The sequence below is a fragment of the Pelophylax lessonae genome (genome assembly GCF_965119305.1).
Source record: "Pelophylax lessonae genome assembly, chromosome: 4".
Lineage (NCBI taxonomy): Eukaryota > Metazoa > Chordata > Amphibia > Anura > Ranidae > Pelophylax > Pelophylax lessonae.
Window position 1 is genome coordinate 535,876,997 of NC_138771.1, and position 25,107 is coordinate 535,902,103.

General features: G+C 45.4%; 1 protein-coding gene across 1 annotated transcript in view; it reads right to left on the minus strand.

Annotated features, from left to right (window-relative positions):
- Nucleotides 1–25,107, minus strand: part of GMCL1 (germ cell-less 1, spermatogenesis associated) — a 295,564-nt gene that overhangs the window by 58,005 nt on the left and 212,452 nt on the right. The window contains exon 11 of the mRNA XM_082254811.1: nucleotides 20,071–20,140. Coding sequence (XP_082110937.1) covers nucleotides 20,071–20,140 — 70 coding nt within the window. The remainder of the gene's footprint in view (nucleotides 1–20,070; nucleotides 20,141–25,107) is intronic.

A 25,107-nucleotide genomic window follows, 5' to 3' on the forward strand; every position in this document is an offset into this window, starting at 1 on the left:
TGGGTCCTGGTTGGATGAACTTTGGAGGTCACCGCTTCCCACCGGACCAGGTTGGAGGTGGGCATGTTGTGGATCCCTGACCTTCTGTGTTTGGATGCCCCTTGAAGACCTTGTTTTTCCTGTGTTTTGGTTTTTCTATCCCCCTTTTTTCCACTGGAGTTTTTTTCTATGATCTTTGAGTACATCCAGGGACAGATGGTGTTACTCCTGTAAGTGCTGGGAACTGGGACTGTCCCCCTTTGCTACAGAAGCCCTGAGTTCCTTCTCCCCCGCAGTGCCCATTGGCCCCATGGTGGAGTGTTGGGGGTGCCTTGTCCCTCTCTGCATTGCACTCCTCCCCTATGCCCTATGCCTGAACTGCTATGGCTGACACCTTGACAGTTGTTTCCTGGAATGTTTGTGGACTGAATAATCCGCTGAAGAGAACTACTGTGCTTCGGAACCTGAAAAGATTGCAAGCGGATGTGGTATGCCTGCAGGAGACTCATTTGTCCCCTGACTCCCCTCCCCCCCTCCCCCAGCCTTGCTCCTACTCTGTATGGCTACCAGTACCACTCCACCCTTTCTACTTATTCGAGAGGAGTATGTATTTTGGTGAGGGGGGTTCATTTTAATTGCTCTTCTAGTTATATGGACACAGAGGGCAGATATGTGCTGTTACTATGTAATGTTGGGGGGTTGACCTGTGCAATAATTTCAGTTTATATACCACCTCCTTTTTCAGCTGGAGTAGTTGGCTTGCTGGCGGAGCGGATCGCTGGCCTTCCGGCGGTCCCTCTGTTGGTGATCGGTGATTTTAATACAATACTGGACCCCCATTTAGATAGGTTCACCCCTCACTCTGGGCCCCCACCACCGGCTGGCGCGAGTTCTACCTTTGCTCAGCTGGTGGGGGAGCTAGGACTGACAGATGTCTGGCGGTTGGGTTGCCCGGGGGACCGAGTGTACTCCTGTTACTCGGCTGCGCGGATGGGCCTTTCCCGTATTGATATGGGGTTCGGTAACGAGGCCCTGTTGCCTCTTGTGGTCGGAGCTGAGTATGGTCCGAGACTGGTCTCGGATCATGCTCCGCTTCAGATCAGATTGTCTCTCCCGACTAGGTCGGGGAGGCCTCTATGAAAACTGAACCCCTTCTAGTTGACGCTCTTCCCTCGACCTGACCCTATACCTCCTACCAAAATGTGATGCGCCAGAAATATAATAAAAAAGTGATGACTTTAAATACAATAAATCATATCCAGTTCATAAGGCACATAGCAATGTGTGTGCTTCCAATAAAGTGATATGAAGAGTGTCCCCGTATCCAATTGAAGAAAATCCAGTGATGAAAACAAGTTGTAAACACCAATTAGTGAATCCCTCCACCAGGTGAATTAGCCTCTCACCTTCCTAAAGGACCCAAACGGGCCAGCAATCACATGTGTCATGGATCAGACTTCCAGGAAAGAGCCACACTGTATTGCACCTCGAGGGATCCCGGGACATATAAAAAACAGATGAAGAAATCTAGTGCTCTCTGCTTACTAATAAGGGTGTGCTTTATTAGAGAAAGGCAGATCAACTCACATTTGTTGGGCACTCAGCCGTGCCTGCTGTATAAGCGATGTCAGCGATCTGTTACCAGAGAGAGACTCTGCGTCGGCCACGCACGCTCCGTCCCCCTATACGCGTTACGTCGAGCGTAATGCTCCTTTGACTTCCTCGGTAGGGGTCCAGGGGAAGTCAAAGGAGCATTACGCTCGACGTAACGCGTATAGGGGGACGGAGCGTGCGTGGCCGACGCAGAGTCTCTCTCTGGTAACAGATCGCTGACATCGCTTATACAGCAGGCACGGCTGAGTGCCCAACAAATGTGAGTTGATCTGCCTTTCTCTAATAAAGCACACCCTTATTAGTAAGCAGAGAGCACTAGATTTCTTCATCTGTTTTTTATATGTCCCGGGATCCCTCGAGGTGCAATACAGTGTGGCTCTTTCCTGGAAGTCTGATCCATGACACATGTGATTGCTGGCCCGTTTGGGTCCTTTAGGAAGGTGAGAGGCTAATTCACCTGGTGGAGGGATTCACTAATTGGTGTTTACAACTTGTTTTCATCACTGGATTTTCTTCAATTGGATACGGGGACACTCTTCATATCACTTTATTGGAAGCACACACATTGCTATGTGCCTTATGAACTGGATATGATTTATTGTATTTAAAGTCATCACTTTTTTATTATATTTCTGGCGCATCACATTTTGGTAGGATTTATAGTTTATTGTGATTTGTGAAACACGATTGGTGTATGCTGCCGGATACCACTTATACACTTTCACACACCTGATTTATGCACAGTGAATTGAGGTTGAGTTATTTTATCACATATATTGGGTTTGCGCTGATAGTTTTTTTGTATTTCATTTGACCCTATACCTGCTCTGTTAACCTCCTTCTTTGTGACCAGTTTGAATACAGCTGAACTGGGGGTGGTGTGGGATGCTGAGAAGGCCTTTCTGCAAGGCCAATTTAGTTACCTGATTTCTGAGATAAAGACTTCTACTAAACAATGGGAGACTACTGTGATGGCTGAGGTAACAAGGACAGAGGTGGCATATGTGAATAGCCCCTCTGATGACACCCAACGTTCTTGGTTGGCAGCTTAATCCCTTTCTAAACCGGTGGCGTTGCAACTGGCCGAGAATAAACGGTTCTTTCTCCAGCAGAAACATTTTGGAGGAGGGGGAGAGCACGGGTCATGTGCTGGCCATGCTGGTGCATTCCCAGCAACCGGCCGCATTCATTGCAGAGCTACGGGACCCTTCGGGTGTCCGGTGGAGTACCACCCCTGAGATCTAAAGGGCTCTCCGGGAGTTTTACTCGGACCTGTACTCGTCTAAGGTGTCCTCCGCCCCTCAGGTGGTGGAGGACTTCTTGGATACCTGTGACTTGCCTGTGTTCTCTGCCCAGGAGGCGGGGGAACTGGATGCCCCCTGACTGAGGACGAGCTACTTTTGGCCCTAAAGGCTGCCCCGAGGGGTAAGTCGCCGGGGGTGGACGGCTTGCCGTCTGAGGTATATGGGCGCTATTCTGCACAATTAGTTCCTGTCCTGCTACAAGTATTTAACAACGCACTGCAGAAAGGATCTCTGCCCGACTCTATGGGTGAGGCTATTATAGTCCTGATGCCTAAGCCGGGTAAGGACCCGTTACTGGCTGACTCGTATAGGCCCATCTCCCTGCTGACGTCAGACGTTAAACTACTAGCCAAGATGTTGGCCTCTAGACTGTCCAAGGTTATTCAGACTATTATCCATAGAGATCAATCGGGCTTAAAACCCACACGGGCTTCGGCTTTGAATCTCCGACGACTGTTCCTCCATCTCCAACTCCCTGTAGATAACCCTGGTAACAGAGCGATATTTTCATTAGACGCTGCTAAGGCCTTCGACAGTGTCGAATGGCCTTATCTGTGGACGGTGTTGAGACGCTTCGGAGTCGGGGAAACGTTTATTAGCTGGGTTAAATTATTGTATGCCAACCCTCGAGCACGATTGAGAGTTAATGGGGAGCTGTCGGAGCCCTTCCGTCTGTTCCGGGGCACTCGGCAGGGGTGTCCATTTTTGCCCCTGCTGTTTGCCATGGCTCTGGAGCCGCTTGAGGCACGTATTCGGGCCACTCCGGAGATTGTCGGTTTCCGACAAGGCCCCTCCGTGGACATTATTTCCTTGTATGCAGATGACACCTTGCTCTATTTGGGGGACACGGGGGGGGGGGGGTCTCTGAGTGAGGTCATGTCTCTTATGGACTTCTTCGGATCCTTCTCCGGGTTCTCTATAAACTGGGATAAGTCAGTACTCATGCCTCTGGATCCTCTTACTGCCCCCCTACCTGAACGAGCGGCAGCTGTGCGGGTAGTTGAGCAATTCAGGTATTTGGGTATCCAGGTGACCCCTGATGTGGGACGATTTCTTGAACTTAATCTAGTGCCCCTGCTCCATAAATTTCGGCTTAAATGTACAGCATGGTGTAAACTTCCTTTATCGGTGGCGGGGCGGGTTAACCTGGTTAAGATGATTTGGGCACCTCAGCTTCTTTATGTTTTACACAATGCTCCTCTTTGGATCCCGAGGCGATAGTTCCTACGTGTGGAGTCCTTGTTTTGCCATCTGATTTTGAAAAAACTGGTGGCTCGTATTAGACTTACTACTCTGCAGATGAGTAAGGACTGTGGGAGACTCGCGGTCCCCAATCCTAGAGTGTACTTTCTTCTCACAGGTGCAGCACCTGGGAGGCAGGGAACTGCAGGATCGGTCTGACCCCATCCGTGCCCCCCCAGACTCCCCATACACAGCATTTACGCATCTGGAGGCGGGGTTCACGCACTTGCAGACCTCGCTCCCGACGATCAGACTCTTCCTTACCTTATGGGAATGTGTGCAGAGAATGCTCCGAAATCAAGGGGTTCTTCCACGGTACTTCGCTGTGGCGGAGTGTCAATTATCGGGAGTTGTCTCGGTTGGAGGGAGTGGAGGGCTGGGAGTCGTGGGGAGTTGCGTTCTTTGTGCAGGTTTAGCGACGGGAGGGGGTGCTGAAGTCTTTTCAGGAAACTCCAACAGGAATTTGATCTTCCCAGGCACTTCTTTTTTAAGTATCTGCAGTTGCGACACGCCATTTCTGTCCAGTCACGGACGGTCCCACTTAGGCTGACGGAACATACCCTGATGTTAGACGTGTGTTTAAATCTACTGATAAACGGGGCATGATATCTAGAGTATATCTCACCCTGTTAGCAGCCTTACAGGACCCGGCTTTCCTCCCGGCCTGCCCGGTTCAGCTCTTCAAATGGGGGCGTAGGGATAATGATACCTGTCCCAAATGTAACAGAGATCAAGGCCCTCTTATCCATATGCTTTGGAGATGTCCCAAGTTATTCAGATATTGGAGCGAGGTAATTGATTCTATATCCGGAGTTTATCATTTTCGATTGCCTAAGGATCCGGTTGTGTGTCTGCTTGGGGCACTGGAGGAAGAAACATTAACCCCCGCATGCCCATACAGCGGTCCTTCGACTGCTGTATGTGGCTCGCAAATTGATTGCTAGATATTGGATCACCTCCAGTGTACCAACGACGCAATGGGTTGAACAAGTCAATAATTTGTTGATTAGAGAAAAAGTTACCTACCAACATCGTAAGGCACACAAAAAGTTCTATTCTCTGTGGCAACAATGGTTGGATGACCCGTCCCGGGCTCCTTCCCAGTTGGTGATGGTCAGACTTTTGATGGGATGAGCTTCATAGGATCTCCTAATGCTGTCTGCGTAGTCCTATATTTTCTCCAGTGGAAATGTTCCCCTTTCCCCCTTTCCCACATGTTCCTTTCCCTGTTTCCCTCTCAAAAATGCACACTATTTTTGTTAGGATGGTTTTGTTTACCTGTCCCGTTATGCTGTGATTGATTTCTGATCTTTGCACTATGGCTGTTCTACTACAGTTGCGCTTATAACCGATCAGGACCAGATTGTGAATTTTTTACATCTTGTACTGTATGGAACTGTGTTGTATGTATATATATATATATATATATATATATATATATATATGGCAACTCCAGTGGCAACCCGTGATGCTCTGGTGAACTGCACGCCCAAGGTTAAGGCAGTGCTGGAAAATAATGGTGGCCACACAAAATATTGACACTTTGGGCCCAATTTGGACTTTTTCACTTAGAGGTGTACTTCTTTTTGTTGCTAGCGGTTTAGACATTAATGGCTGTGTGTTGAGTTATTTTGAGGGGAAAGAAAATATACACTGTTCTACAAGCTGTACACTCATTACTTTACATTTTAGCAAAGTGTAATTTCTTCAGTGTCGTCACATGAAAAGATATAATAAAATATTTACAAAAATGAGAGGGGTGTACTCACTTTTGTGAGATAGTGTGTGTTGATATACACAGTTGTGCTCATAGGTTTACATATCCTGGCAGAATTTATGATTTCTTGGCCATTTTTCCGAGAATATGAATAACACAAAAACGTCTTTCACTCAGGGTTAGTGTTTGGCTGAAGCCATTTATTATCAATCCAATGTGTTTATGTTGTCATTATGGTTTAAAAAGAATAAACTACCTATATGTTCCTGATCAAAAGTTTACATACCCTGGTGATTTTTGGTGATTAACATGCACACAAGTTGACACAAAGGTAACCATCCTCACCTGTGATCGGTGTGTGTGTGTGTGTGTGTGTGTGTAAAAGGTCAATGAATTTCTGGACTCCTGACAGACCCTTGCATCTTTCATCCAGTGCTGCACTGACGTTTCTGCATTCTGAGTCATGGGGAAAGCATCTGCATTCTGAGTCATGGGGAAAGCAAAAGAATTGTCAAAGGATATGCGGGAAAAGGGAGAGTTGAACTGTAGAAAACAGGAAAGGGATATAAAATGATATCCAAGGAATTGAGAATGCCATTTAGCAGTGTTCAAACTCTAGTCAAGAAGTGGAAAATGAGGGGTTCTGTTGAAACCAAACCAAGGTCAGGGAGACCAACTAACACTCTTCTAGATTGTAAGCTCCAACGAGCAGGGCCCTCTATTTCCTTCTGTTTTGAATTGTATTGTATTGTAAGAGTATTGTCTTCCCTCACATTGTAAAGCGCTGCGAAAACTCTTGGCGCTATATAAATCCTGTATAATAATAATAATTTCAGCCACAACTGCTAGGAACATTTTTTGGGATGCAAAGAAAACCCCACAAATACCTTCAGGTGAAATACAGGACTCTTTGAAAACATGTGGTGTGGCTGTTTCAAGATGCATAATAAGGAGGCACTTGAAGAAAGATGGACTGCATGGTCAAGTCGCCAGAAGAAAGCCATTACTACGCAAATGCCACAAAGTATCCTGCTTACAATATGCCAAACAGCACAGAGACAAGCCTCAAACCTTCTGGCACAAAGTCATTTGGAGTGATGAGACCAAAATTGAGCTTTTTGGCCACAACCATAAATGCTACATTTGGAGAGGAGTCAACAAGGCCTATGATGAAAGGTACACCATTCCTACTGTGAAACACGGAGGTGGATCGCTGATGTTACGGGGATGTGTGAGCTACACAGAAAATTTGGTCAGAATTGATTATTTTGATTCCAGGAGACAGGCAGTTACTCTAGGAGAGCTGGACAGGGCCGTAAAAGGTCCTTAACCCATCAGCAGAACCAGTACCTGCTCCTTTGTGCAAGGAGGAACATAATGAGCACTGCCAGAGCTCTACAATATAACCTCCAGCAGGCCACTGGTGTGAATGTCTCTGACCAAACAATCAGAAACAGATTTCATGAGAGTGACTCAAAGGGGCCTAATGCCCTCTAGTGGGACCTGTGCTCACTGCCTGGCACCACGGAGCGCGATTGGCATTTGCCATTCAACACCAGAATTGGCAAGTCCGACACTTGTGCCCTGTGATTTTCACAGATGAGAGCAGGTTCACCTTGAAAACATGTGACAGACGGGCCTGGAGAAGCCGCGGAGAACGTTATGCTGCCTGTATAAATTAATAAATCAGCGCTAAATTCCATATAAATACCACAAATAAAATATATATATTAAATCATATTCCTAAAACGTGAAAATAATGAATAACATATATAGCCACATAAAATATCATAAATTAGATATATTAAGGTGCTGGTGAATAAAAATATATCCGTGTATCCATAATTGTGCAAAACAATGCTGATCAGCAAAATATTCTATAAAACAAAGAGCACCAGTGCAAATGAATATTGAGCTGAATGCAAACAAAATAGTGCTCATAAATAAGTCCAAAAGGACATATTCATCTGTGTTGCGTTTAAAGTGCAAAAAGGTGCAAAATCAAACAAATAGATGGTAGTGCTAGAGTAAAAAGTCCATCCTAAAACTTATGTGCAAAACAATGCATAGACAGCAGCTTGTGGTAGTGATGTGAGTGACGTGGTGTACACTCAATTTCAATACTATCACCAATGTGTCCAATATCCACAGTGAATCCAAACACTGTAAAAAAATGGCCGCTCACCTTAAAGTGAATGGTTTGAAGCGTAGTGTGGAGACTGTCTCCTGACAAGCCTCAATCAGGTAGCCCAGGGGAAATGAATGGTGTAGATTGACCCAGACAGGATTCACTCATCACTCTCCCCCATATAGATGTAATAACAAGAAGGGGGCTCATGGTGCAGCATTTTAAAATATTTTTTAAAAAATATGTAGTAACTCACATTTAATTTTCTATATAGCTCTGCCGCAGATCGCGGGACACACAAGCAAGAACAACTTCTGGTCACGGCGGTGGACCAGGAAGTGACGTCACCCGGCTCCTCCTGACGCGTTGTCACACACCTCGTGACTTTTTCAAGGGATTTTTCAAGGGTTATGCTGCCTGTAACATCATTCAGCATGACCGGTTTGGTGGTGGGTCAGTGATAGTCTGGGGGGGGCGGCATATCCACAGAGGGACACACAGACCTCTACAGGCTAGACAATGACATACTGACTGCCATTAGGTATTGGAATGAAATCCTTAGACCGATTGTCAGACCCTACGCTGGTGCAGTGGGTCCTGGGTTCCTCCTGGTGCACAACAATGCATGGCCTCATATGGCAGAAGTATGCAGCCAATTTCTGATGGATGAAGGAATTGATACCATTCAATGGCCCCCACACTCGTCTGACCTAAATTCAACAGAACACCTCTGGGACATTCTGTTTCAGTCCATCCGACGCTGCCAGGTTGCACCAGGTTGTTAGGCATGCATACAAGCGCGGGAGGGCCATACAAACTACTTAGTACCATTTTGAGTTACTGCAGTGAAATTTCAGCAAAACGGACTAGCCCTTTGCATCATTTTTTCACTTTAATTTTCAGGGTGTCTTTGGCCCTAACAGCAGGGCCATGATTTCAGCTGGGCTGTCATGTATCCCAGGTGTGGTTACTCAGAGGGGAGTTTCCCCACTGGCTCTGTGATGGGATTCTCATTGGGCAATGGAGGAAATCCAATCAGTAGCCCATTCGGGCTTGTATCTACCCCAGAAGGCAGATTCTGTTGCAGAGGATTCTGGGAGGGGGTATAAGTCTGAGGGGAGCGCATGATGCAGCGTCTTTCCCTCCTGGAACTCTGCTTCCCACCAGAGTACGGCTGTCTCTCCTCCTGTCAGAAGGATCGGGTGTCTTGGGTGGCTGCCTGAGTATCCAGAAGGGAGAGCTGAGCTGCAGAGAGGATCCGGTGTGCCGAGGACCAGTGGAGAAGAAGGGGTTCAGTTCCAGGAAAGCCTTCCAAGGTTTTGAGTACTGTGAACTGCCCCTGGGGTCTGCCTTGTGTAGAGAGGACCACTCTGGTGAAGGTCCCAGGGATCCTGGAACCTGCAAGTGTAAAGGGGGTTGCCTAGTGAAAGGACCCTGAAGTGTCAAGGGGGTTACCTAGTGAAAGGACCCTGAAGTGTAGAGGGGCGCCAGCGGTTAAGCCCTGAAGAGTTAAGTGTGTAGTGTTAAGAGTTGCAGCAGTACAAACAGTCACAAGGAACTACACACAGGACTTTTGAGCGAGACAGAGTGTCAAGAGTGAAGGATCAGTACAGTCCTGGATCTTCTGAGTTAACCAAGGGTGTTAAAATCGAAGTTCTAGCACAAGTTCAGCATAACAGTGTTTTCAAGCGCCAGGAAGCATTGGTCGGCAATCAGCCAGCTACAGGACAGTGCCAACAGACATTTTTCTGTACAGTGTCCCAGTTAAACCTAGTTGAGCCAGAGGAGTATCCCACTCATTCCCTTCTCCCATCCCCATTATAAAACAAACAACACCAACCAAAGATGACAGTTCTCACACTTGTATATACATATACTTACAAGAAAATAAAAGCCGGCCATAGATGGATCAAATCTAGATCGGTTCAGCAGGGGCCAGCGGAGATTCGATCTATTTATCCGACTTGGCCAGTCAGATTTTTTTACATGCGATTACTGCTGATGGGTATAGCAGCTTTCTGTAATCATTGAGTTCTGCTAACTGAGAAGGCTCCCCGCTGGCAGAATACAATAGCACAATAGCACTGCCGAAGTGACTTCCCCATCCACACTAACTGTGTGGATGGGGGAATCAAGCGATTTTCTTTTTTCTTTCCTTCCACCCATGGTGGGAAGGGAAGAAAATCAATCTATGGGCTGCTTTAATGTGGATTTTAAGATAATTTTTTATTTCTTTTAATACAAAGTGGAAAGGTTGTTTCCTGCTGCTCCAAAAAAAAAAAAAAAAAAATTCTTGTAAAGCGATTTGTTGAATTAAACACTGAACTTGGTTCTTATTTTTCTAAATCATTTGCAACAAAAATGAGATAATATGGTATTTAAAGCAGAGTTCCGGCCACAAAATCGACAATCGATTTTGTGGCCATCCGCTTGCTTTTCTTCACCTGAAAAGGAAATGGATAGGATTTTTTTTTTTTTTTTTACTTACCTTGTTATTGTAGAAAGAAATACTCACCTTTCTTCCACTTCCTCCCTCGGCGGCAGCGGCCCGCGCCGTCACTTCCGGTTTGCAATGATTCCTGGGAGCTGAACGTCATCGCTCCCAGAAATCAACGCGACGGCACCGGCCCCGCTCGTCACTTCCGGTGCGACGCCGCATTCCCTGCTAAACAGCTTCTGGGCATGCCCAGAAGCTATGGAGGAATGCGGCGCCGCAGCGGAAGTGACTAACAACCTACCACCAAAGAACAACCCAAAATAAATTCTCCTGCTGCTATCGCAACAATACCACATATGTTTAGGTTATTTGTTGTTTGTACCCGTAGTACAGACCAGAAGCAATAGTGCGCAATTTGCTTTTTTTTTGTGGTCCTATCTAAAACACACGGACATTGATGCCATTTTAAAAAAGAAAAAAAAAAACCTGTCTAAAATATACTGACCCTGACTGTTGACCCTTACTTGACCCAACCACTCACCCTGGCACTGATCTAAATCAAACCTTGATCTAGGTATTTCTTTAATTTACATTTTTACACAGGGGCTCCATTCACAGATACAAAAACAAAAAAACACAAAAGCTCCCAGCACAAAGAAAAACAAAAACACAGGAGCTCCCAGCACAAAAGGGAGAAACACATAAAAAGCAACGTAAAAAAAAAGCCTAGTGCACTGAAGGAGCATATAGGTTATGTTGGCGTAAAGGGGTTAAAGAAAAGAATACAATCAAACTAGAGGCTCACAGATGTTTTTAGGGTTGCTTTTGCCGCTTCAGGCACTGTATGTCTTGACCGTGTGCATGGAATTATGAAATCTGAAGACTACCAAAGAATTCTGGGGTGCAATGTATGGCCCAGGCTCATTGGATCTCCCTAAGAGGTCATTGGTCTTACAAGAGGACAATGACTAAGCACCCATCGAAAAGAACCCAGAAATGGTTTAAGACAAAGCGCTGAGAAACCTGGAGCAGTTGGAGAAAGAAGAGTGGTCAAAAATACCAGTAAAGAGGTGAAAAAGTAATTGATGGTTTCAGGAAGCTATTGATTTCAGTTATTTTATCCAAGGGGTGTGCTACCAAATATTAAATTAAGGGTGCTAATAATTTTGCTTGGACTGTGTCAGATTTGGCTTTTTGTTTCTCCACTTTTTTGTGCAATACCAATACAAACAAAATAAATAAACCAGAGAATGCCTAAAAGGTTTAATTGCAACAAGTTTCTGGGCGAACTGGTGCATTATCTGAAAACAAATGCAGCAGTGCCAATATTTTTGGCCATGATTGTATATCAGTTTAGCCTTACACTAAATGAAAAAGAATTAAATAAATCTAGTTTGCTTCTGGTGTTTAGCAGGAGCTTAGAAGAGAAAACACTCACTAGTATATTAATGATGGAAAAAACTTTCTAGAATGTGGCTAAAAATTGTGGTATACAGCCATATACAATAGCACAGCGTTGGTCTCAAGATGAAGTGTAATGATTTCCAAATCTATAAAAAAAAAAAAAAAAAAAAAAAAGAACAAACATTTGCTATATACCTTTCAACTGTTCATTAAAAAATTGTATCTGAACCAAAAAAAAAAAAAAAAAAAAAACCACAACATTATATACTGTATTGCAGTTTTCCTTAGATGGGGTAGCTGCATTCCTTTCCTTTTTTTTAGGCTTCTCGTCCTAGAATAGCCAAGCTCCCTTGATCTAAATCCGTATTTAGGATTTCATCATAGGGCACAGTTATCCTCGGACAAGAAGTGTCCAAGGCCCCATGCACACTGGGCATTTAGCCCATGTGTCAATTTTTTATGCATTTTCGAGTGCCCAGGATGCACGGGTGCACTGATGTAGCATCGAGCCCTGTTGCCTGAAACATGTCAAAGTCTATGACAGGCTGAAATATGCTGCGGCTGAAAGTTGTACCGTGCAATACTCATTCGTTAAGGGACATGCCCAAAATTCAGACTACCCATGTCCTAGGTATATGTCCCTAAAAGCATTTGGCGCTAAACGCACATACCACTTGGTACAAGTGTCCAGTTGAAAAATATTTCAGCCTGCCATAGACTTGCAAGTAATGGGGCGGGACACTGCACCTGTGCCTCCCAGGCAAACGAAAGCACCAGGATTGAACATACAGGGGCTAAATGCCTAGTAAGCATGAGGCCCTAGCATTCACGTATATGGACATTTTTTATGCCTAACAAATTCCTGTTGCTTTCCTGCGCCTGGGGAGCCGCTGCGCATACAGCCTGTCATACAAACGACTGTAGTTAGCCATACTGCTTCTTTGTATCGCCGTTTACCCACGCAACATATGTGACAAAATTTCCTGAACAGGAAACCCTCATTTTGAGAAATACATTGTATGTGGGCACACAGATGCAAAGCAGCATCAGTGTTTACGTATGGTCATGTACATTTATTAATTTGAATGACAGATCGAATGTGTCGGCTGTGGCTCCTCATCCATTTAAGTGTCTGCAAATCATATTGTAAAGTGCTGCGCAAACTGTTGGCACTATATAAATCCTGCAGAATATAATAAAAGAAATTGAGTATTCAGTACTGTAACACAGAGTTTAGTTTCAAACAACTATTCTCTAGGTGCCATTTTCTAAAACAAAGCTGCATCGGACATTGGGTCTTATGAGACAATAAAGACCATGCGTATATAGTTTTTAAGTCGTTTTAGCCTGTAGTTTTTAAGATTTTTGGTTTGGTGCCTGAGGAGGCTTAGTAAAACGTTCAAGCCAAGTATTTAGCAGTACGGATATTGGGGTCAGCAAAGGCTGATGCACAGAGTATTGTAACCACTGAATCCCAAGAGTTATTTGTTCTAGCTTTTATCACATATCTTCAAATTCACGCAATAGCTATGCAGAGAGGCTTTAAATTCTCTGTATTATCCATCAATTTCACGTTCCCTGTAGAATAGCTGCATCCCAGATGCGAAGCAATGAGATTATTTACAGGTGAACTGAGGTGACTGTCTATTTCCAGAACTCCGTACACTTCTTTTACTCTTTTAACTAAGAACACTTGTAATGCAGACAAGACTCAACACAGCTAACAGGGACAGCGAGACAGTGCTGGCAGCCAGACGCAAGTAGAATCGGTTACATAAAAATGGTATTTAACTGCACCAGGAAATTTCAAGCCTCTCAATTATTCATGAGGACAAAACTGTGCTGAAAGGCCGCATAAAGGATTTTATTATTAAAAGATCAAAGAAGAGTTTATTTTGCAGAGCATAACTGATGTAATATTTCTCTTAGTAGCTCGAAAGAGAATTTATGGTCACTAAAAAGGTCTCTTCGTCTTTTAGCTATGAATGCAAATAAGCATTAAACTGCCCAGCCTCTAACTGCAATCTAATAGTAATAAAATAGTACTAATAGTAGTAAAAAAAAAAAAAAAAACGCTCTACAATGCAGATACCAAGTGAAGTCTGCTGGGGATGTAGAGTTCTCCATTGGCCAGAGTGATCAGAGAACACCCCTAAAACTCAACTCTGTTTAGATTGATTAACTATACATACCATCACAGCCCTAGCCCCCAAGAGCAAGATTTAGGTTCTCCTGTTTAAATAGCAGCGATAAGCAGAGAAAGGCATACACAATATGGCCAATATCTGACCAAATAAACTTGGACATTCCATTAAAAAACTATGGTCATTCACATGCAGCCCCCCTCATTTTCAGCTATGACAACCTCCATTATTTTCACTATTCTGGGAAGCCGTTCCAAAAGTGGTTGCAAGTGTCTGTGGTATTTAGTGCCCAGTCAGGCAAAAGAGGGCTACATTTGTAGGGTGAGGTACTGTTGGGCAAGAAGGGCCCTTTCTGATGCGCTTTTGATGCATTCCCATTGATTTACAATGAAAGGTGCCTTTTTGGTGCACTTTTGAATTCCTCTATTCTCCCCCTGGACTCGGGTGTTCAGGCGGCAGCTGACCAGATGCTCCCCCTGTGATGGGTGTCACAATATACTTATCTCAGGGGGGACCAGATTACTGTAAACGTGGAGGACTATATAGCCCTGAATTTGACTCTATTGATCACTCTTTTGAAGCAGGGAATCCAGGCCTAGAAAAACCTCCAATTGTCTGTGATTGGTAAAATAACTAAGTTAAAAAGATACTCCAGGTAATCCTTTACTTTTTACACCATGCTCCAACATGGCTGCCCAAGTCCTATTAAAAAAATAAAATTGGATGGGCTTATTAATTCCTTCCTTTGGTCCCCCTCGTCTCCATATATAGGATTGAAGGTGTTGCAGGAACCTTGGGGTCAGGGAGGTCTAGCAATACCTGACTGGCATAAATACTACCTTGAAGGCCAAATGGTGTATGCACTCTGATGGCGGGGTTGAGGATGGTGACTTAGCTACGGTGTTGGAAGCAGCGGTCCTGGGCTCGTATGAGAGTTTGCGATTGGTACTATTTAGAGGCATAAAATATGCACTACCATTACCTAGATCAATGAAAGCCACCCTTGGGCTTGGGTAAACTCCCAGTAGCTAATGCAACCTAATTTCAAAAGGCATCTCACCCTCTGTTCCTTTGTGGGTGAACCCTTGTCTGCCGCATTTCTATGAATTGCCGGAAGCCAGGGGTGTTACATACATAGTTACATAGTTAGTCAGGTTGAAAAAAACACAAGTCCATTTGGCTCAACCAATAAGAAACAAAAAATAGTAAAAGAAAACGCAACCATAGAATCCCATATACACATTCCTACACCCACAGTTGATCCAGAGGAAGGTGAAAAACCCCAGCAAAGCATGATCCAATTTGCTTCAGCAGGGGAAACAATTCCTTCCTGATCCCCCGAGGGGCAATCAGATATTCCCTTGATCAACTTCAACTATAAATATTAGTACCCAGTTATATTATTTAAACCTAGGAAAGAATCCAGGCCTTTTTTAAAGCAATCTAGTGAGCTGGCTAGAACCACCTCTGGAGGGAGTCTATTCCACATTGACACAGCTCTTACTGTGAAAAAACCTTTCCGTATTTGGAGACTAAATTTAATTTCCTGTAGGCATAAAGAGTACCCCCTTTGTCCACTGTGATGACCTTAAAGTGAATAACTGAACACCAAGTTCACTATATCAACCCCTTATGTATTTATACATGCTGATTGAGCGCCTCCATGCCACTTATCAGTTTTGGTTGCCCTTCTCAGCACTCTCTCTAGTTGTACAGGGGAAAAATTATCTCTCTCTCTCCCTCTCTCAGGAGTCAATGACTCTGTTAATAGAAGAAAGGATTTTGCTTGCTTTGGAAACCACAGCTTAGCATTGCATGCTAATATTAAGCGTATGATCTTATGATCTTCCAGAACACCCAGATCCTTCTTCGCTATGGATTCCCCCAGTTCTATTCCCCCTAGTATGTATGATGCATACATATTCTTAGCCCCAAAGTGATATTACCCGGGAGTGGAGACTACTCACCTTTGACCAAAAAAAAACAAAGTTTAATCTCTTGAACCTCGCTGCCTCCATTTACAGCATGCTCAACTATCACAATTCCGTGCCTTATCGGTTAAGACTCAGCCTTCGGTCTTGGAAAGCTTGTTGTGTGATGACTCGCTGTCTAAAATGCAGTCAACCTATAAGGAACGGTTTAGAACTTCACATCTTGAGGTTCTCAGATGTAGAGGGATGGCAAATACAGGATCCCAATATTGATGGGGGGTGGGAGGGGAGGGGCTACTTTATATTTTGTGGATAGTCCGTCTGTTTTCTAGAACACCTAACTTTCGCTGTTTATTATACGGCTCTGCGTGGCATAACTTATGTCGACCTTGACTGTATTGTTGCCACCTTGGTATTGGATTGTCTACTGAATAACATCAATAAAAAAAAATGTGAAAAACTTTCCAGGGCTCTGTCGCTGTGCTCAGTTTTGCTCTCTGTCCAGGAGGACCAAATATTTCATAAATGACTGCATGAAGTAGCACATCTGCTTCTTCAGAGGCTATTAAAGATGTATGCTTGCCAAAAGGCACTGTTGATAAAATAGAAGGGTCACTTCTAAGATCAAGAGATAGACCCACAAAGACAGTTTTCAAGGGGTATCAATCCTAGATATGCATAAAGCTGCAGAGAGGAAGATCCCACTACTGGGCCGGCAAACTATTGCAGAAAGCGCAGAACATGCGCTACATTGTTAACATGGATAATACCTATACTGCAACTATTGGTAGACTAGAACTGTGCAACAATCTAATATAGTCACTGGAAAATGTAAAATACCATGTTTCTATAACATTACACAGCAAACCATAATTTCAACAAGTCATTTCAATTGCAATTCCCCTGCAGCCACAATGGGGTTGATTTACTAAAACTTGAATGCAAAGTCTGGTGCAGCTCTCCATATAAACCAATCAGCTTTCAGGTTTTTTTTTTTTTTTTTTGTGAAAGCCTAATTGAACAAGCTGCAGTTAGAAGCCGATTGGCTACCATGCACAGCTGCACCAGATTTTGCACTCTATAGTTTTAGTAAATCAACCCTAATATGTCCATCACTACTCTAACACACCTACAGCACAGCAGTCGTTACCTGGATAAAATAAATGTTCTATTTCTGTGGGGCCAGCAACCAAGACAGCCAAAAGGAAGGGCATCATTAGAAACTCTTGGCATGGAATTTAAAACTAAGGGTAAGGTAATATACAAGAGCGACTTGCATACATCCCCAAAACCTTTGTTTTGCTGATCCATATAATCCATAAACCCAATAAAGTTGTCTTACCTTTAGCTGCAGTCTACCAAAACACTTGATATTTTATATATGATGGAGTTCCATGCACAGAGTCACCCACTAGATTTAAATAATTCAGTAACAAGTTTCACTCTACCTGCTACATTCACCACATTACATCACCACACCATATTGATAAAAATAAAATAAAACTGCTAACCAGAAGACAAAAGATGTATACACAGATAACCATCCCTGTTACAACATAAAAGAAAATGGTCTCAGCTTGCCTCCTCCTGAAGCCACGTCCCTCTGCCACATTTCACCCACCCACGGGCTTAGCCACACATGCTTAGTCCATTGATATGTAGGGATATAACACATCCTCTGCCACTCTCCCTTAACCTCCCTGGTGGTCTGATTATGTCAGTATTTTTGAATGTCAAAGCGGTACATTGTTTTGCATGGAAATAAGTTGTTGTATATTGTAGGCCTGTAATTCTTAGGAATCTCTCACTTAAACCTGTCCAAACAAGAGTCTAGTAGACATCCAGGGAATGGTAAAGTTTGAAACACGAAATCATAACATTTTAATATAAACATTACATTTAATTCATTAATGTAATCAAAAACACTGAAATTTGTCCAAACAAGGGTGCAATATTAGTAGTCACTGTAATACTAGACACTGCATATTGGTTTGGGGCTGCACAAAGTCCGACGTCACACTCGGGATAGTGGAACCTGGTTTCCTTCCACTGTCATCTCGCTTCGAGCAACAAACCACGCACATCCTTGTAGGTGCTGACTTTTTCTCGGTTGGTGAGATGTAGTCCATGAATGACGACCAGCCAGACATTCCGGGTTGACAACGCGAACAGCACGACGTCCAGCTCAATTCACAACCATTGATGGGGTTTGGTGGTTCACAAAGATACGTTCAGCAACTTTCCATATTACGTCAGAATGAATCACAGGCTTGTCACTTTTTATTTTGAGCAGAATGTAGGCATTCCACAAGCATTGCTCAAGAAGATGTCTGAAGATCTTCTTGTAGTACTTCTTTTGCCGTTTCCCCATTGCTGGGTAGAACGTCATTGCTTGGTCCATTCTATCGACACCTCCCATGGTGTTACTGCAGTCTATCACTACATGTGGCTTCATGATTTCTTTCCCGCCTTTCGTGCATACCATAACAGCGGAGGTATTACGAACTGCACTCATTAGGCACACATCTTTGTTGTCACGCCACTGCAGTACCAACATTTTGCCTTTCTGCAAGCCAACCATTTCTTCAGTCTTCAGCTTCTTATTGCCAAACATTGGTAGCATGTTGTTGTGTCAGTTAGCCCTAATGGTTCCACAGGCATCTGTTTTGCAGAAGAAACTCAAAGTTCAGGAGACGTATAAAAGTTGTCAGTTGTTACGCAATAGCCTTGATTTAGCAATGGCTCAATGAGTGAAAGAACGGAAGATGTTGCCATTCCATAGTTGTTATTTTGGATTGAATGTTGTTCCTTTTCCAATGTATATGACTGAATTAAAAATGTAGCCAGTTGACGATTCGCATAGCACGTAGGATTTTATGTCAAATTGCACTCGCTTTGATGCAATTTATTGTACCAAGCTGAGCCTTACCTTTTAGACCATTAGACTTTCATCTATGCTGATATTGCTTTCTGGCACATAGCTCATAGAAAAATCTGTACTCTTGACATGACCGTGCCAAAAAATGGAGTGGCAAGTAATGTATTAGTTGTCCAATACAACTTCTGCAGGAGTTTCCCCACCACTCCCTGAAGTATTGGTCAGAAATGCCCAAATGTCATCTTTGGTCACTGGTTCCCACTTTCTGCTTCTCGGAAACGTTTGATGCAGAGTAGATATTTGTTGCGGTTTGTACCGGTTTGTCTCAGTAACAATTTTTTTTAATAACTTCATCGGTCAGGAATAATTTTAAGCATGCCAAGGGGTTGTCATGTTCAACGTCAACTTTCATACCAGATGCTTCAGTAAATGGGAATCTAAGGGGAGCTGCCTGTTCCATACCGCAATCAATAGAGCAACTAGTTGACACATTACTGAGCTCAATCACTGAATTGTCGCTGTCACTTTTGTCTGATGACTAATTTCCCCACAAATCACTATCGCTCAATTCTGCAAATAATTCCAATTCACTATCGCTGTTTTCTAGCTGGTCTAAAACAGCTTTTGAGCTAAAGGGATGCTTTTTGGATGCCATGGGCCTTCTCAAGTTTCCAGGTAGAAAGAAGAGTAAAAGTGCAGCAGGGCACTAGACAAAGCACTAGGGACAAAACTGAGGTGAAATGGTTTGATACAGTAATGTAATCCTAACAGATTACAATGTATTAAAATGTATCATGTCATGTTTAGTTTACCTTTTTTAAACTTCCTGCCCCCTGCGTCTGACGCTCGCAGGGAACGGGAACCTGGAAGACGGATGCCGACATCGGCCGGAGGGCATCAGGGGATCGTAGGGACAAGGTAAGCGTCACTACAGGGATTCTAAAGTGTAATCCCGAGTGGGGCTCGGGGTTACCGCTTTTGGTACTGAAAATTAACCCCGTGCCAAACCCGGGATTACCGCCAGGGAGGTTAAAGGATAATTATACAATTCTTTGCTAACCAGAGGAGTGTAACTCCAACGTACTGGTCACGGTAGGTTGATGAACTTAGAAAGGTCACATCTGTCTATAATAATCACCAAAACAGAAATACAGTTTTTAGGTGGTGCAACCATTAAACTTACATCACAGCTAGAGGAATACGGTGTTGCATAAAAGTACTAACATGGACTTTACACCTTTCTGCGAAAGATCCACTCTAACACTAAACAGAAGAATGTGTGATCTACTCACCCAGTGTCATTATCCTGTTCAGCTCGCAGCATAGTGAACCACTGCTGCTTGTATACAGAGGACAGCCATTCTGAAAAACAAAATAGGGCAGGGATTATCTTCTCTTTGAACAAATGCAGCAAACACTTTGCTAGGGTTTCAGAAAATCTACACCTGAACAAATCTGTATCCTCAATGTACAGATAAAACAAAAGACCAGCGCTATGGATAAATTCTCAGAGACTATATTAAGTAAAAATAGGTTGCAGCCTCTAACCAACCCCTAAGAGTTAGGGGTCAAATGTCAGGTGGGGGGAAGGTAGTTGGAACTGGCGCTACCTTTTATGTGAATCGTACCAACAGTGTATCCAAACCATGAGATAAATAGTGCAATTGAAAGTGCCGGTGCAAATATGTGCAGATAAATAAAATCATGCAGATATAAATTGTATGATGTATGGCTGGATAAAAAAAATTCCAAGAACTACCTTCCCCCCACCTGTATCCTCGAACACCACCAAAAAATATAAGGTAATAAAAGCAAATGCATTTCACTTTTTGTAAAGTATGCATTTTCTTTCACTGCAGAAATCAGCGGGGGGCTTTTTTTTTTTTTTTGAAATGGCTGAAAAAGCTTTGCATGCCCTTTTCTGAAAGTAAACAAACCCCTTTGCTCTTGCTCCTAGCAATTTTTTAAATGTACACAGTCTGCAGCACAAGCACAGTTGAGAGAACACTCCTTTGTCCATCCATGGCATCTAAAATGCTGAGAATGGGGGCAGGTATCAGGGCAATCTAAATTCTGTGCACATGTGTAGGAGATACATCTTTACTGACCACCCAATGGGAAAAAACTGAATTTTTGTAAAATCTTACCGTAAAATTCCTTTCTCCGAGTCCTCCGACAGTCGCCGCCCACTCATACAGTCTTCACCAATGGGGTATTGACTTCCTCTCCTTAGGAGTAGCTAGGCATAAGACTTGTTAAAACAAAAGCATTTACATAGACACACCCATGGGGGCTGTCCCACTGGTCCAATACCCCCCTGCAATAGCCATCCCAACTCAGTTTGGTAGCAAGCAGTTAAGTGTATAAGAACCCCAAAAGAGGGGTGGGGGCGGCGACTGTCGGAGGACTCACGGAAAGGAATTTTACGGTAAGATTTTACAAAAATTCAGTTTTCTCTTACGTCCTCCAACAGTTGCCGCCCACTCATACAGTCTTCAACAATGGGGATGTCCCAAAGCAGTGTAGACATGAGGGGTGGAAAACGCAACCGTCAGAAAAGGCAACGCAGCACCCACATCAGAGAAAGGAACCTAACGTGAACAGCAAGGGAACCTTCTGGGCAACAAAAAAGCTCAGCAGAAGCAACAACCCAGGAAAGCAAATAACCAAGGGGGTAAACAACCCCAACCGCCAGGGACCCACACAAAACCTGGGTCCCCTACAGTACTGCCGCACAGAGAACTTTGCGGCCAAAGGAGGCATCAGCTGATGCCAGAACATTAATTTTGTAGAATTTGGAAAAGGTGTGCACCGGTGACCAAGCCGCAGCATTGCACACCTGGGCCACCGAGGCCTGATGCCGGAAAGCCCAGGACGCACTCACCGATCTGGTAGAGTGTGCCTTGACAGGGAAGGGTGGTACCGTTCCTTCAACGAATAGGCCTGAACAATTGTCTGTCTGATACATTTTGCAATGGTCGCTGCAGACGCAGCCATACCCTTCCGAGGTCCCTCAGGAAGGACAAAGAGAATCCGATTTGCGAAAGGATTCAGTTGACGACAGGTAAACCCTGATCGCCCTGACAACTTCCAAAGAATGCAAGGCAATCTCCTTAGGATGCTTAGGATTCGCACAGAGCGAAGGTAAAACAATGTCCTCATTGAGGGGAAATCCGAAACCACCTTTGGAAGAAAGGACGGGTTAGGTCGCAAGACCACCTTATCCCTATGAACCACCAAGTAAGGGGAGCGGCAAGACAACGCCACCAACTCCGACACTCTGCGAGCAGAAGTGATCGCTACCAGAAAGGCAACCTTTTTAGACAGCAAAGGTAACGAAATCTCCCTGATGTTTTCAAATGGGGAACGTTGTAACACGGACAGAACCAAGTTCAAGTCCCATGGAGGTAAGGGCTCCCTTCGAGGAGGGGCCAAGTGACGCACACCTTGAATAAAGGTGCGAATCAAGGAATGAGACGCCACAGGGCGCTGGAAAAGAACAGCCAGTGCAGATACCTGGCCCTTAATCGTGGCCAACGCAAGGCGCTGGTCCACACCAGACTGGAGGAAAGCCAACACTCTCGCCACCGAGTATGAACGAGGAGAGAAACCCCTGGACTCACACCAGGCAAAAGAAGCTTTCCACATACGGTAATAAATCTTACCAGACGAGGCTTGTCTAGCCTGGATTAAAGTAGTAATGACCTCTGAGGAGAGACCTCTGTCTCTCAGGACCTGGCTTTCAACAGCCATGCCGTTAAAGCCAGCGACTGTAAAGCAGGATGGAAGATCGGTCCCTGAGACAGCAGATCTTCTCACATTGGCAGCCGCCATGGAGGCTCGACGGCCAGGTGAACGATGTCCGCGTACCAGGACCGGCGTGGAGAGTCCGGCGCCACCAGAACCACCAGTGTTTGTTCCAAAGCCAACCTGCAAAGGAACCTAGACAACAATTGAATCGGGTGAAAGGCATAGATCAGACGATACTGATGCCAAGGCACCACCACCAGCGCATCCGAGGCATCTGCCAGAGGATCGCGCGTTCTTGCCACGAACCTTTCCACCTTGTGGTTTAGCCGAGACGCGAACAGATCCACTCCGGGAATCCCCACTTCACACACAGCATTTGAAAGACAGAATACTGGTCACTTCCTGGGCCGCCCGGGCACTCCCGGTGCCCCCTTGGTGGTTGATGTACGCCACTGCAGTGGCATTGTCCGTCTGCACCCTTACAGGACGGCCCTGAAGACGATCCGACCAGTGGAGCAGGCACAGCCTGATCGCTCTCAATTCCAATATGTTTATCGGAAGGGAGGATTCCTCCTCCGACCAAGTGCCCTGGGCAGATAGGTTGCCCAGGACGCCAACCCCAGCCTGACAGGCTGGCATCCGTGGTAATCACCGTCCATAGTAACAGCCAGAAGGATTTTCCTTCTGAAACAGCCGGGGACTGAAGCCACCACAAGAGATTAAAATGGTTGGGAGAAGGAGCCAAAGATCAGCTCCTAAGAATGGCTGCAATAAGGGATGCTCACACCTGCTAATTTCAAAAATGCAAAAACTTTATTGAAAAACATGGAGTATAAAACAACCCCTATGTATGGGGCGATTCAAAAAGTGGTGATACGGGGGCGTGGCCGGGATGTGAGACTGAGCGGACGTGCGGCGCTGGAGCTCCGATCCTGATCTCATCCTTTTGCCTCATTGAGCTACCTGTTTATCCTCGGCACCCCCTTTCACCACCCTGGGTCCCCCCAAGAAGACGAGCGGTAAGCAGCGGGCACCTCCGCTATCGCCTGGGCGGCTTAGATCCTCGGTTACGCCCGCTTCTTCTCCCTGTCCCAGACGGAGGCAGGCCCAAGCCAGCAGCGGGATCCCTCTCCATCGGATATCCTGGAGGCGATACAGGCCTGCAAGGACACCCTTACGGTCAAAATAGACTACCTGGCCACGGATATTAGCCTGATCAGGCATGATCTGGACAAATTCCGCTCGCGGGTGTCTGAAGCGGAGGACCGCATCTCCCGCCTGGAGGACAACACCAGGGAGGACTCCAGGGACCTCCATGCCCTGCAAATACAGGTTAAGGCTCTCCAGGACAGGGCGATTGACACCGAAAACCGCCTGCGAAGAAACAACATCCGCATCTTGGGGCTGCCGGAGCGTGCGGAGGGCCCCAGGCCTGCGGAATTTGCTGAGACCTTTCTGCCGCAGCTGCTGGACCTCCCCGCTATGCCACCGACCTTTGTGGTGGAAAGGGCCTACAGGGTCCCCGCGGTTCCTCCGATGCCCGGAGCACCCCCCAGGCCTTTTCTGCTGCGCCTTCTCAACTACCGGGACCGAGACCGTCTCTTGGCAGCAGCACGAACCAAGAAGGAACTCCGCTATGAGGACGCCAGCATTATGCTGTTCCCGGATTATTCCCCTGAGGTGCAACAGAAACGACGCCAGTTCACTGACATCCGCAAGCGTCTCCGCGATCTGGGTATCAAGTACAGTCTCCTCTACCCCAGCAGACTCCGAGTGATCGACGGGGATCGCACCAGATTTTTTGATACTCCTGACCTGGCGGCCTCCTGGCTGGGCGTTCGCTGATCTGGATCCCCCCCGCACCTGAGCTGCGCAAGTATACCCCCTTTCTACTATTGACCCCCCCTACTTCATATGACTTTTATGATTTGGATTGCCCTCTTTTGGTCCTGCTCCCTACCATCCTGCCATTATTCTCCCCCCCCCCTTCTTATTTTTCTCTCCTGGACCCCCCTCCTTCCTGTATGTGCCATATGAACTGCCGCTGCTCATCTCTGACTGTTCACTGTAGCTCACTGTATGGAGCTAAACCAGCTGCCGAGATGCACACTGCAATATAAAATCCCCCGCTGGTCTATTTGTTTTACTGTGGTGGGATTTTCCTTTTTCGCCTTTGCTGGACATTTCTTCTATGCTGCCCACCCCGGCTCCCCCCTGTTTGGTAGAGCCGGTGTGACCCCCCTACTGCTGAGGCTGATGCTTTTAGCCTAACAGCGGTTCTGGACTCTGTGTTGGTTTTTTTTTGGGTACAAGCTTTCCCTGGCTCCCCCCGGGGGGACTAGTTGGTCCGCCCTGTTTTTCCGGGGGGAATGCTGGGGCTTAGCAGGATAGGCACTCCGTGCCTGGGTGTTTTTGTTCTGTTTACATGTGTAACTGTGTTCCCTGTTCTGCAGTTGTGTTTACGGTGCTTGGGTTTGCCTGCTCTTGCTGCTCCTCAGATGCTGATAATGGTTCCCACGGGGTCCTCTCCCATTTCCTTCCAGTACAGTTGTCATGACCTCACGTGACCTGCAAACCTT